The following is a 12169-nucleotide window of genomic DNA, read 5'->3' as shown; positions in this document are numbered from 1 at the left end:
CATTAACTTTTATTTCTTACTTTCTTTGTTTTTTGAATCCAAACCTGAATGCTTCAGAGCAGCAAACTGTCAAAATGTCCGCTTTTATAGGTTTGCCTGCACTTGCTTATGATGAATGGCTTGAGTGCATCTTATTTCCTATGGAAGCATAAGTGCATACCATTGTGTACTTTCACCTGACTACATGTGAAAACTTTTGTTTACATATTCCTAACCTTATGAGTTTAGATCACGATCTAAACAACAAAGCCTGAAGCAACGGCTTTTTACAAAGTTTTATTTTTTTAATTCAAAGCCTTTGAGTTAGAGTCTGCATGACTTATGTGCATAAAAAGGTTAGAAAATCCCTTTAAATTGTTTCCTCTTTCCTTTTCCACAACAAGAAATATTGTTTAGTCTCTTCGTATTTCATCATACCTCTATTCCTAATAAGAAATATCACTTTTTAAATGAAATGAGAAGTGCAACCACGCTGGGCTTGTCTAGGAAGTTTGTACAGGAAGAGACTCTGCTGATGCTGCTAGTTCCTGTTGGTTTATTCCTACACGGGGTCACACGTTGTGGTATTCACCACAAGTAAAGCGGCACACAGCCTCGCAAAAAGGAAATATATTCTTAATCTGTAAGGTTGGCAATCCCCTTATATACACGAACCCACTTTGACCCCACTACCATTAGGGCTAATAGGGAAAAACAAAAGCCACTTTCCATTTATGTTACTGGCCATATCTGTTCCACTCTTAGTTGGACTGCAGCTGCACCACGTTTTTGTCCCTGTGCCAGAATATCTGAAAAAACAAGCTGTACCCACAAAAGAGAGAAGCCATTAAATATTAACAAAAAGTACATATAAAATATTCAAGCGTGCTAAGTGCACGGAATATACAGTTAATCTGCGTTGGAAGGACTGAATAAAAAAGTGTGATTTCTAAATCTCTCAGTGAGAGCAGGTTTTGATTTGATTCATAGTCTTCTACACGTTATAAGCACTTCTGTGTCGTTTTAGAGAGGTCACACTTGCTGACCAAGCAACTACTGGTGTTCAGTCTGGCACCGCAAGAAAGAAAGTCCCCATTCTCACTTTTTATTGGAAGGGAAGATCCCTGTCTTAAAATAGCATGCCTCCACTTTGACATTTGTTTGAATCTTTGGTTTAACATTTTACATTTAATCTCAGAATCCAATGATTTTTGTTTTTTTAAGATCTTTTTACACGCAATCTCTCAAAAACAACCCTTTTAAAATTGTCTTAAATTTTTAATTAAACGTTACAATGCTTGAACCATCATTTCTGCCCCCAAAAACAGATTTTCACACTTAAGTATTGAAATCGATGTGAATGATTTGGATTGCAGCAGCCCACCATCACGGGACATCACCCACATCATCCCAGAGGTAGACAGATATGTCAGAAGTTGCAGTAAGTCAAATCAAAACCTTCTGCATGGCTGCAAATGAGATGCTTTGTAGTTTGGGTGAATGCCAAGCATGTTTCTGAAGTCCTCAGAGTTGACATTTTAGAGACATAAGGCTTTCACTTTGATTAATACTATAAACACTAATTTCATCCTCCTTTCCTCATTTTTTTAAGCTGCTGGTTCTCCACATCACAAAGCTTTTACAGGAAACTCATGTGAATTCTTCTTATTACATCACTTTCTGTTTCATTCTAGCTTTCTGACCTTCTTGCAGCTGAAAATAGGTTATTTAAAAAAAAAGAAGAAAATAAAAGTTGATTGAATTTCAGTTTGCCAAGTGTCAAATGAAAAGGGAAATAAAACTGAAACTCTGAAGCTTTCATTTGAAACCATGTTCACTCAAGGCTTTGATCTTGGTGGCTTTTCTTATCAGATCTATTTTATCTAGTGGTGTCAACATCAAACCAAAGAAAGAAGGCAGATTGTCAGATAAGACAGAGATTACCGATTTATTCACACCAGAAATGTCACAAATGCACAACTACCGCTTACTACAAATGGAAAGAAATAAAACAAAGCTGCGTGTTTTTCCGAGCACTAACACCTTTCTCATTTGGAGATGAGAATGCTAAAGGTGTCAAACCACTGATGCATGAAACATCAGCCCCTCGCGCTGCAAAAAAAGAAAAAAGAAAGAAAGAAAAAAGCCCACATGTTGTGTAAGTTGTTCAAATATCTGCCTTTGTTATGATAGCAATAAAAAGAGACGGGTTTTTGTTGTATTATCATGTAATAGTTGGAATATTACATTTTTCTGATGTTTGAACATTAATAAAATGATATAATTAAAGAAAAAGTTTTTTTCCCTTTATTTGTGCATTTGCTCCATATTTAGCTCAGTTATATATTTTTCTGGTTTATTCAGATGAAATAATTTCATGAAAAAAATTTCCACAGAGCTAGATATGAAGGAGAAATGTTAAATCCATTATCCATTATTATTTGGGGGCAGAAAGTTAAAACATAAAATAAAACATAACTTTAAAAAAGTTATAGGAATAAAGCAGGTAAGCTAAGCAACTAGTTATTAATGTTTTTTTAAGCGAATGTTAGGAGTATATGAAATGGTGCGTGGTGGAAAATACACGTATGATTAATGGAAGCAGAAGTTGTCATTTTTTAACTCGCGCTCTGAAACACTTTAATCTGCCCCCATTGTTTTAGATTTTTTCAGTCTATAATGAATTTGATATAAAGAACATGAAATTCAACATAATTTTCAGGTCTCACAAAACCATAGCCAGTACATCTAAATAGTGGTAGCGTTGTAGTTTGTTAACCAAGGCCTCGAGAGCTTATTTTATGTGCAGCATGTGTGTTAGCTTTCAATATCCGCCGCAATGCCACTGTGTTGCAATAACTGCAACTAAATGTTTCCTGTACAAGCTGCTTAGTCCAACACACTAACTTAGAAGACTTTAACCCTCCATTTAGAACAGCTACAGCTCTGGGATATTTGACAGTTTGCTCACATTAAGTCTTCTAGAGACAACCTGAGAACTCTTATTTTCCAGCAATGGGCTCTATAATGTTTTATATATCTTTTCTGCATTAGGTTTAAACTCACAGCTCACTTAAATAGATATACCTTACTAGGACCTCATTTTGCCCTCAGAACAGTCGTAATTGTTTGTGGCATTGATTCAACAAGGTGCCAAAAAATTCCCCACAGATTTTGGTCCATAAATTAACACGACAGCATCACACAGGTGCTGTAGATTTGCCGGCTGCACATCCATGATGATCTACTGACATCTGACAGTTGAGGAGGCCATTTGAGTACGGTGTACTCACTGCACTGTTCAAGAAACTGATGTGAGATGATTTGAGTTTTGTTACACTGCTCAGTTGATATCGAGGGGCCCAAAGAGTGCCAGGAAAAGATTCCCTACATCATTAAACCACCACCAGCCTGAACTGTTGATGCAGAGCTGGATAGATCCATGTGCCCATGTTCTTTCTGACTCATCATGTTGACTCATCAGACCAGGCAATGTTTTTCCATCTTATGTTATGCAATTTTGGTGAACCCATGTAAATTTTAAGCTTCAGGTTCCTGTTGTTAGCTGACAGCAGTGTCACTTCTTGTGGTCTTCTGCTGCTGTAGCCCATCTGCTTTGAGGTTCAATGTGTTGTGCATTCACAACAAATGCTCTTCTTCATACCTTGATTGTAACAAGTGGTTAAATGAGTTGCTGTTGCCTTGTATCACCTCGACGCGGCTAAATCATTCTCCTCTGACTTCTGGCGTCAACAAGGAATTTTCCCACAGAGAACTGCTGCTCACTGGATATTTTCTGTTTTTCAGGACATTCTCTGTAAACACTTGAGATTGTTGCTCAGGAAAATCCTGGTAGATTAGCAGTTTCTGAAATGCTCAAATCAGCACAACAGGCACCAGCAAACATGTGACATTATAACTCCTAAATTACCTTGCTTCCTCATTCTGATGCTCTGTTTGAAACATGTCTACAATCCTAAATGCACTTATTTGGTGCCATATGAATATTTAACATGGCCCAAATATTTGTTTTGTTTTGTTTTTTTGTTTTGTTTTTATCAAAATTAATTCATAATGCAAAATGTTTAAGAAATAAAGGTCCATGTGTCTTTGCCTGTTCACACAAACATTCAGAATAGAAGTTCGTCTGTGTGAGAAGTTTTAATTGTTATGCAAAAAGGTTTAATGTTCTCTTGTAATGTATCATATTACCACATAATGTCAAAATGTTGTACCACCAGCCACAGAGCTGAGAAGGAGTGGGGGGGTGGGAGGGTTGTTTTTTTTTCTATTTTGTGGCATTTTTGAGTTTCACTTTCCACCTTCAAAAATTTCCCTTTGTCACAGGAAAGATTACGTATGCAGCCAAAGTAAAAGTATTTAAGAGCCCACTCTGAGTCGAATCCTCACAGCACTCCTGTCAACAATCAGTCTTTAATTGTTGCTAGTCTTTCTCTGGCTGCATTATTATCTTTGCTGCACGTTTTCAGCACCGGTGTCATCTTGAAAACAACAATGTCCACCCTCATCAAAGTGTTTCTGCTCCTGGCTGTCATGGTCTGCATCTCCCAGGCCCAACGTAAGTTTCTTTATTTCTTTATCCTTTTACATGATTTAGATTTTTGATTGAAATTACCCAAACTTGAATTTCTGCACGTTGGATATTAATTTCTTTTTCATTGCCTTCTTTTCTAGTCAAACAAACAGGACAACAGTGTCTGTGTCACCGTGTCAGGAATCGTCTCGGCATGAAGTCCGAAATAAAGGACGTACAGATCTACCCAGCAACCATATTCTGCAACAAAGTGGAGATTGTGTAAGTTTTTTTTTATTGATTATTTGTCATTATTACTTTTGATAAATTCAACATGAAGATTCGCTAAGCTCAAATAAACGATTACACAAGAAATTGCATGACAGTGCAAATTAGATGCATCCTAACTAAAAATGCCTTTTTAAGGTAGATAATGATCTTTGAAAAATACTTGTAGGATCAGTGTATTTAAAGAGCTTGTTTATATGTGTCAGTGTATTCTTAGCTTTTCCATTTCTATTGAACTTACCTCTATTTTCCATTTCAACAGCGTTACCTTGAACACTGGTCTCCGCTATTGCTTGAACCCCGAGCTGAAGGCCGTGAAAAGACTCGTGACTAACATCATGTGAGTAGACTTCACCACACTTATCCAAGTTTTACATCCAGTACACTGATTATCTAAATAATAATGTTAGATTTTAGTGAATCGCTTCAGTTTATAAAAATAAAGTAATAAATGACATTTTTTTTTCTAATGAGTGCACTGTTTGTTTGTTTTTTTGTCAATTTAGGGATAAAAAGCAGAAGACCACTTTGTCCCCAGTGGAACCCTCCACAGCTGCCATGTGATTGTCTTTTAAGCTGCCTGAAAGAAAAAGCACCTCATACGACCTCTGAACCCTCAACAAAGTCACTTTGACAACAAAAAAAGAAAAAAAACATGGACATGAAATGATTGTAGTTTTTTTTATTTAATTTTTTTATACATGCTTTTATTTTATCTCCACTCTTTTGTATCCTGTTTTTATTCTACTGTGTTTTTGTAAATAGATGAATGTCTCTTTCTATCTTTTGATATTTTTTTAATAAAATTTCTAACTCTTACAAATTGTTTCCTCATATTTCATGCAAGTGGGCTTTTGTGTCTATACAGACATTTGAACTACTGATCTCCTTAAAATGTATAAATAGCCTAGTTGACGTTAATAAACTGATGATTAATCATTAATTACTGTATCAGAGGTCAGCGAGCAAGAGGAGAGTAGTATATGTGCAGCTATCCTCTATAATTAATAATATTAATTCAACATTAATAAACACCTCAAACACAAAACATTACAAAGTACTGCATTATTGCAAAAACATTCTGGGCATTCAAAACAGTCTTGCATGTGTGGGACGTGCACATGTGTTTTCCACACTGTGCCACACACACATGGCACAGTGGTAGAATGATTAAGACTAATGATTAAGACTTTCCTCTTACAGTAAGAGGTTTCACAGTTTGAACCTCAGCTGGGGTCTTTCTGTGTGGAGTTGGCAGCTCCTCCCAGTGCCTGGGTGGGTTTTCTCTGGGTACTCCAGCGTCCTCCCATCGTCCAAAGACATGCGTATTAGGTAAACTCATGGTTCTAAATTACATGAAGTGGATAAAGTGTTTGATTTGTACAGAAGAAAACACTGTACACTCAAAAATAAAAGAGTCTTCATCCTTAAAAGTAACAATTAAGCAAATCGTAACCAAAATATATAAAGTTAAAGATTTGTTTACTCAAATAATTAACCATTAAGAAATATGTGCTTGGTATAAACTGAGTGCATAGTAATCAAGTAAATTTCATATTACATTAAATGTAACATATTACATTTTATTTATGTAGTAACATTAAACGGGGAAACCTATATGTAAATAAATGAGTTAAAGTCTGTATTTCTGGGCAGAATTATTTTTGGAGTGTATTAATATATGGTTAAAAAAATGTGACTTGCAGTTAGAGCACTTGCATTGCAACAGAGTTCTGACAGGCCTGTCCCATAAAAAAAACATGCAGACGTGATACGTGCAGTTTCACAATTTCAGTATTCCCGAAAACCAACATTTACCTTGTTTTGACCCACGCTGGTGGATTTAATATTCAGTATGAAGTATGTATGGGTCAAATTAGATTCTGAACAGCCACGGTATATAAAAATTTGAAGCATCTTTACAGCAGTATATATATGTATATATTTATTTTTTTCATGTTTTGGTTTTGTGGATTTTCAGTCACTTCAGTCATCAAATTCCTGTGACTAAAAGAAAAGATTTTCAGTTGTTTTACATCTGTTAAAATTGAAAATGGGTCAAATTTGACCCAAACAGCAGGAAAGGATTAAAAATCAAGTGTGTGCTTTCTGTTTAAGGGCTGTAACTGTTCATATGCTACACCAATAGTGCTATCTTGTGGACCAGTGCTGGTAATGCAAAATATAAAAAATAAAAATCATCCATACAATCAGTTACTTCCATCTTCACTTACAATCTATGAGATTCTCTTTTGAATTATTGCAGTAGTGATTGAATTTGAATATAATTTTGACTACAAACTCATCAGACCTTCATATCATTTGTAGTATTTTTAAAGAAAATTGCTTGATATTGCACATCAGTGCAAAATAATCAGCATTACTAAAATATGTCTCAGGGAAATGGAAAATATTCAAGAATTTTCCACTTGAATTAGTCCTTTAACATAATGAAACACAGCAGCAACATTTAGCACATGCAAACAGCACAGCACAGCCAGTCACACACAGTCCTGCTATACATAACAAGAGGTAGAGGCTAAAGAAGACAAAATCAAACAAACAAACAAGACAGTTGATTTTAAGCAGGTTTCAGTTGCTGAAAAAAATGATATTCTAGAAATATGAAGGTATGACACCAAAGGATGGTTTCCCTCTTGGAGCATGAATGTTCCCTCTAATTCTGAATTTCATTAATTTGACCCCTGAGATGATTTTCATTTATTCTTTAGTCCTGCTCTAGTTATACTTTATTTATACTTTTTACTTATATATTTAATTAGTCCCTTCAGGATTTTACTCTCTGTATTCCACTTTGTCCTCCTCCCATGTTAAGTTTATTCATGTGTAAGCATTTCCCTGCTGCAGTTATTGTTATTCATGTCCCACTTTAGTTTTTTAATAATTTGTCTTCTGTGTTTCATGTTTAATTTTACTTCACCTCCTAGCTCATTGACATTGTCTTCAACTGTGTGATGACCTTGTGTCTGTTTATCCTCCTGTTTTCAATCTCCTGGCATGTGTGTATAAATAGTCCTGTCTTACTGTCTTTGAGAACTTATTTCTTCCTCTTTCAGATTCCTGCACTTGATTCCCTTTCCTGCAATCACAACAGCTAATCCAATTAGAATATTACATATGAAAAATGTAAAATATAATTTCTCTCCTCAAGAAACCACAAGTAGACAGTACATCAACTTTCACGTTGACTTTTCAAAACCGTGAGAGCTTTTGTGTGTGTGTGTGTGTGTGTGTGTGTGTGTGTGTGTGTGTGTGTGTGTGTGTGTGTGTGTGTGCATGCTTTCAGTGTCAGCTGTGATGATCCATTTCTGTTGCAATAACTGTTACGAAATGTTTCTTGTAAATGCTGAACAGTCCACGATGCTGACTCAGAAGACTTGTAACCCAACCCTCCATTCAGAACAGCTTCACCTCTGGGATATTTGTGGGTTTGTGCACATGAAGTGGTTGCACACTTTCAAGCAGACTGCCAAGCACTGAAATTAAGAAGATAAAGTCTGGCATCAAATAGTACACATGACACTGAAGCTGCAAACAGACCAGGATTACAGGGTCCAGTAAGCAGTCAGCAATGTCCTCACTGACAGGGGTGGCTGAGCTTTGCAGAGTCCTATAGGTGCTGTAGATTTGCCGGCTGCACATCCATGATGATCTACTGACATCTGACAGTTGAGGAGGCCATTTGAGTACGGTGCACTCACTGCACTGTTCAAGAAACTGTTGTGAGATGATTTGAGTTTTGTTACACTGCTCAGTTGATATCGAGGGGCCCAAAGAGTGCCAGGAAAAGATTCCCTACATCATTAAACCACCACCAGCCTGAACTGTTGATGCAGAGCTGGATAGATCCATGTGCCCATGTTCTTTCTGACCCTATCATCCACATGTTGACTCATCAGACCAGGCAATGTTTTTCCATCTTATGTTATGCAATTTTGGTGAACCCATGTAAATTTTAAGCTTCAGGTTCCTGTTGTTAGCTGACAGCAGTGTCACTTCTTGTGGTCTTCTGCTGCTGTAGCCCATCTGCTTTGAGGTTCAATGTGTTGTGCATTCACAACAAATGCTCTTCTTCATACCTTGATTGTAACAAGTGGTTAAATGAGTTGCTGTTGCCTTGTATCACCTCGACGCGGCTAAATCATTCTCCTCTGACTTCTGGCGTCAACAAGGAATTTTCCCACAGAGAACTACTGCTCACTGGATATTTTCTGTTTTTCAGGACATTCTCTGTAAACACTTGAGATTGTTGCTCAGGAAAATCCTGGTAGATTAGCAGTTTCTGAAATACTCAAATCAGCACAACAGGCACCAGCAAACATGTGACATTATAACTCCTAAATTATCTTGCTTCCTCATTCTGATGCTCTGTTTGAAACATGTCTACAATCCTAAATGCACTTATTTGGTGCCATATGAATATTTAACATGACCCAAATATTTGTTTTGTTTTGTTTTTTTGTTTTGTTTTTATCAAAATTAATTCATAATGCAAAATGTTTAAGAAATAAAGGTCCATGTGTCTTTGCCTGTTCACACAAACATTCAGAATAGAAGTTCGTCTTTTAATTGTTATGCAAAAAGGTTTAATGTTCTCTTGTAATGTATCATATTACCACAAAATGTCAAAATGTTGTACCACCAGCCACAGAGCTGAGAAGGAGTGGGGGGGTGGGAGGGTTGTTTTTTTTTCTATTTTGTGGCATTTTTGAGTTTCACTTTCCACCTTCAAAAATTTCCCTTTGTCACAGGAAAGATTACATATGCAGCCAAAGTAAAAGTATTTAAGAGCCCACTCTGAGTCGAATCCTCACAGCACTCCTGTCAACAATCAGTCTTTAATTGTTGCTAGTCTTTCTCTGGCTGCATTATTATCTTTGCTGCACGTTTTCAGCACCGGTGTCATCTTGAAACCAACAATGTCCACCCTCATCAAAGTGTTTCTGCTCCTGGCTGTCATGGTCTGCATCTCCCAGGCCCAACGTAAGTTTCTTTATTTCTTTATCCTTTTACATGATTTAGATTTTTGATTGAAATTACCCAAACTTGAATTTCTGCACGTTGGATATTAATTTCTTTTTCATTGCCTTCTTTTCTAGTCAAACAAGCAGGACAACAGTGTCTGTGTCACCGTGTCAGGAATCGTCTCGGCATGAAGTCCGAAATAAAGGACGTACAGATCTACCCAGCAACCATATTCTGCAACAAAGTGGAGATTGTGTAAGTTTTTTTTATTGATTATTTTTCATTATTACTTTTGATAAATTCAACATGAAGATTCGCTAAGCTCAAATAAACGATTACACAAGAAATTGCATGACAGTGCAAATTAGATGCATCCTAACTAAAAATGCCTTTTAAGGTAGATAATGATCTTTGAAAAATACTTGTAGGATCAGTGTATTTAAAGAGCTTGTTTATATGTGTCAGTGTATTCTTAGCTTTTCCATTTCTATTGAACTTACCTCTATTTTCCATTTCAACAGCGTTACCTTGAACACTGGTCTCCGCTATTGCTTGAACCCCGAGCTGAAGAACGTGAAAAAACTCGTCACTAACATCATGTGAGTAGACTTCACCACACTTATCCAAGTTTTACATCCAGTACACTGATTATCTAAATAATAATGTTAGATTTTTAGTGAATCGCTTCAGTTTATAAAAATAAAGTAATAAATGACATTTTTTTTCTAATGAGTGCACTGTTTGTTTGTTTTTTTGTCAATTTAGGGATAAAAAGCAGAAGACCACTTCCTCCCCAGTGGAACCCTCCACAGCTGCCATGTGATTGTCTTTTAAGCTGCCTGAAAGAAAAAGCACCTCATACGACCTCTGAACCCTCAACAAAGTCACTTTGACAAAAACAAAAAAAAAAAACATGGACATGAAATGATTGTAGTTTTTTTTATTTAATTTTTTTATACATGCTTTTATTTTATCTCCACTCTTTTGTATCCTGTTTTTATTCTACTGTGTTTTTGTAAATAGATGAATGTCTCTTTCTATCTTTTGATATTTTTTTAATAAAATTTCTAACTCTTACAAATTGTTTCCTCATATTTCATGCAAGTGGGCTTTTGTGTCTATACAGACATTTGAACTACTGATCTCCTTAGAATGTATAAATAGCCTAGTTGACGTTAATAAACTGTCAGCGAGCAAGAGGAGAGTAGTATATGTGCAGCTATCCTCTATAATTAATAATATTAATTCAACATTAATAAACACCTCAAACACAAAACATTACAAAGTACTGCATTATTGCAAAAACATTCTGGGCATTCAAAACAGTCTTGCATGTGTGGGACGTGCACATGAAGCCCACACTGTGCCACACACACATGGCACAGTGGTAGAATGATTAAGACTAATGATTAAGACTTTCCTCTTACAGTAAGAGGTTTCACAGTTTGAACCTCAGCTGGGGTCTTTCTGTGTGTTGGCAGCTCCTCCCAGTGCCTGGGTGGGTTTTCTCTGGGTACTCCAGCGTCCTCCCATCGTCCAAAGACATGCGTATTAGGTAAACTCATGGTTCTAAATTACATGAAGTGGATAAAGTGTTTGATTTGTACAGAATAAAACACTGTACACTCAAAAATAAAAGAGTCTTCATCCTTAAAAGTAACAATTAAGCAAATCGTAACCAAAATATATAAAGTTAAAGATTTGTTTACTCAAATAATTAACCATTAAGAAATATGTGCTTGGTATAAACTGAGTGCATAGTAATCAAGTAAATTTCATATTACATTAAATGTAACATATTACATTTTTATTATGTAGTAACATTAAACGGGGAAACCTATATGTAAATAAATGAGTTAAAGTCTGTATTTCTGGGCAGAATTATTTTTGGAGTGTATTAATGTATGGTTAAAAAAATGTGACTTGCAGTTAGAGCACTTGCGTTGCAACAGAGTTCTGACAGGCCTGTCCCATAAAAAAAACATGCAGACGTGGTATGTGCAGTTTCACAATTTCAGTATTCCCAAAAACCAACATTTACCTTGTTTTGACCCACGCTAGTGGATTTAATATTCAGTATGAAGTATGTATGGGTCAAATTAGATTCTGAACAGCCACGGTATATAAAAATTTGAAGCATCTTTACAGCAGTATATATATGTATATATTTATTTTTTTAATGTTTTGGTTTTGTGGATTTTCAGTCACTTCAGTCATCAAATTCCTGTGACTAAAAGAAAAGATTTTCAGTTGTTTTTACATCAGTTAAAATTGAAAATGGGTCAAATTTGACCCAAACAGCAGGAAAGGATTAAAAATCAAGTGTGTGCTTTCTGTTTAAGGGCTGTAACTGTTCATATGCAACACCAACAGTGCTATCTT

General features: G+C 36.0%; 2 protein-coding genes across 2 annotated transcripts; both read left to right on the top strand.

The window, feature by feature from the left end:
- Positions 1 to 4356: 4356 nt before the first annotated feature.
- Positions 4357 to 5624, top strand: LOC120441913 (C-X-C motif chemokine 10-like). Its single transcript, XM_039617429.1, has 4 exons — positions 4357 to 4558; positions 4675 to 4795; positions 5064 to 5141; positions 5308 to 5624. Exons 1-4 carry the CDS (start codon positions 4495 to 4497, stop codon positions 5363 to 5365), a joined length of 321 nt encoding a protein of 106 aa, XP_039473363.1. The 5' UTR covers positions 4357 to 4494; the 3' UTR covers positions 5366 to 5624.
- A 3971-nt stretch (positions 5625 to 9595) lies between these two features.
- Positions 9596 to 10868, top strand: LOC120432748 (C-X-C motif chemokine 6-like). The gene is made up of 4 exons (XM_039622907.1): positions 9596 to 9805; positions 9922 to 10042; positions 10309 to 10386; positions 10553 to 10868. Exons 1-4 carry the CDS (start codon positions 9742 to 9744, stop codon positions 10608 to 10610), a joined length of 321 nt encoding a protein of 106 aa, XP_039478841.1. The 5' UTR covers positions 9596 to 9741; the 3' UTR covers positions 10611 to 10868.
- Positions 10869 to 12169: the final 1301 nt, after the last annotated feature.

This window comes from Oreochromis aureus, linkage group 2, assembly GCF_013358895.1.
Source record: "Oreochromis aureus strain Israel breed Guangdong linkage group 2, ZZ_aureus, whole genome shotgun sequence".
Taxonomy (NCBI): domain Eukaryota; kingdom Metazoa; phylum Chordata; class Actinopteri; order Cichliformes; family Cichlidae; genus Oreochromis; species Oreochromis aureus.
The sequence above is the reverse complement of the archived record's forward strand: the minus strand, read 5'-3'. Positions and strand labels throughout refer to the sequence as shown.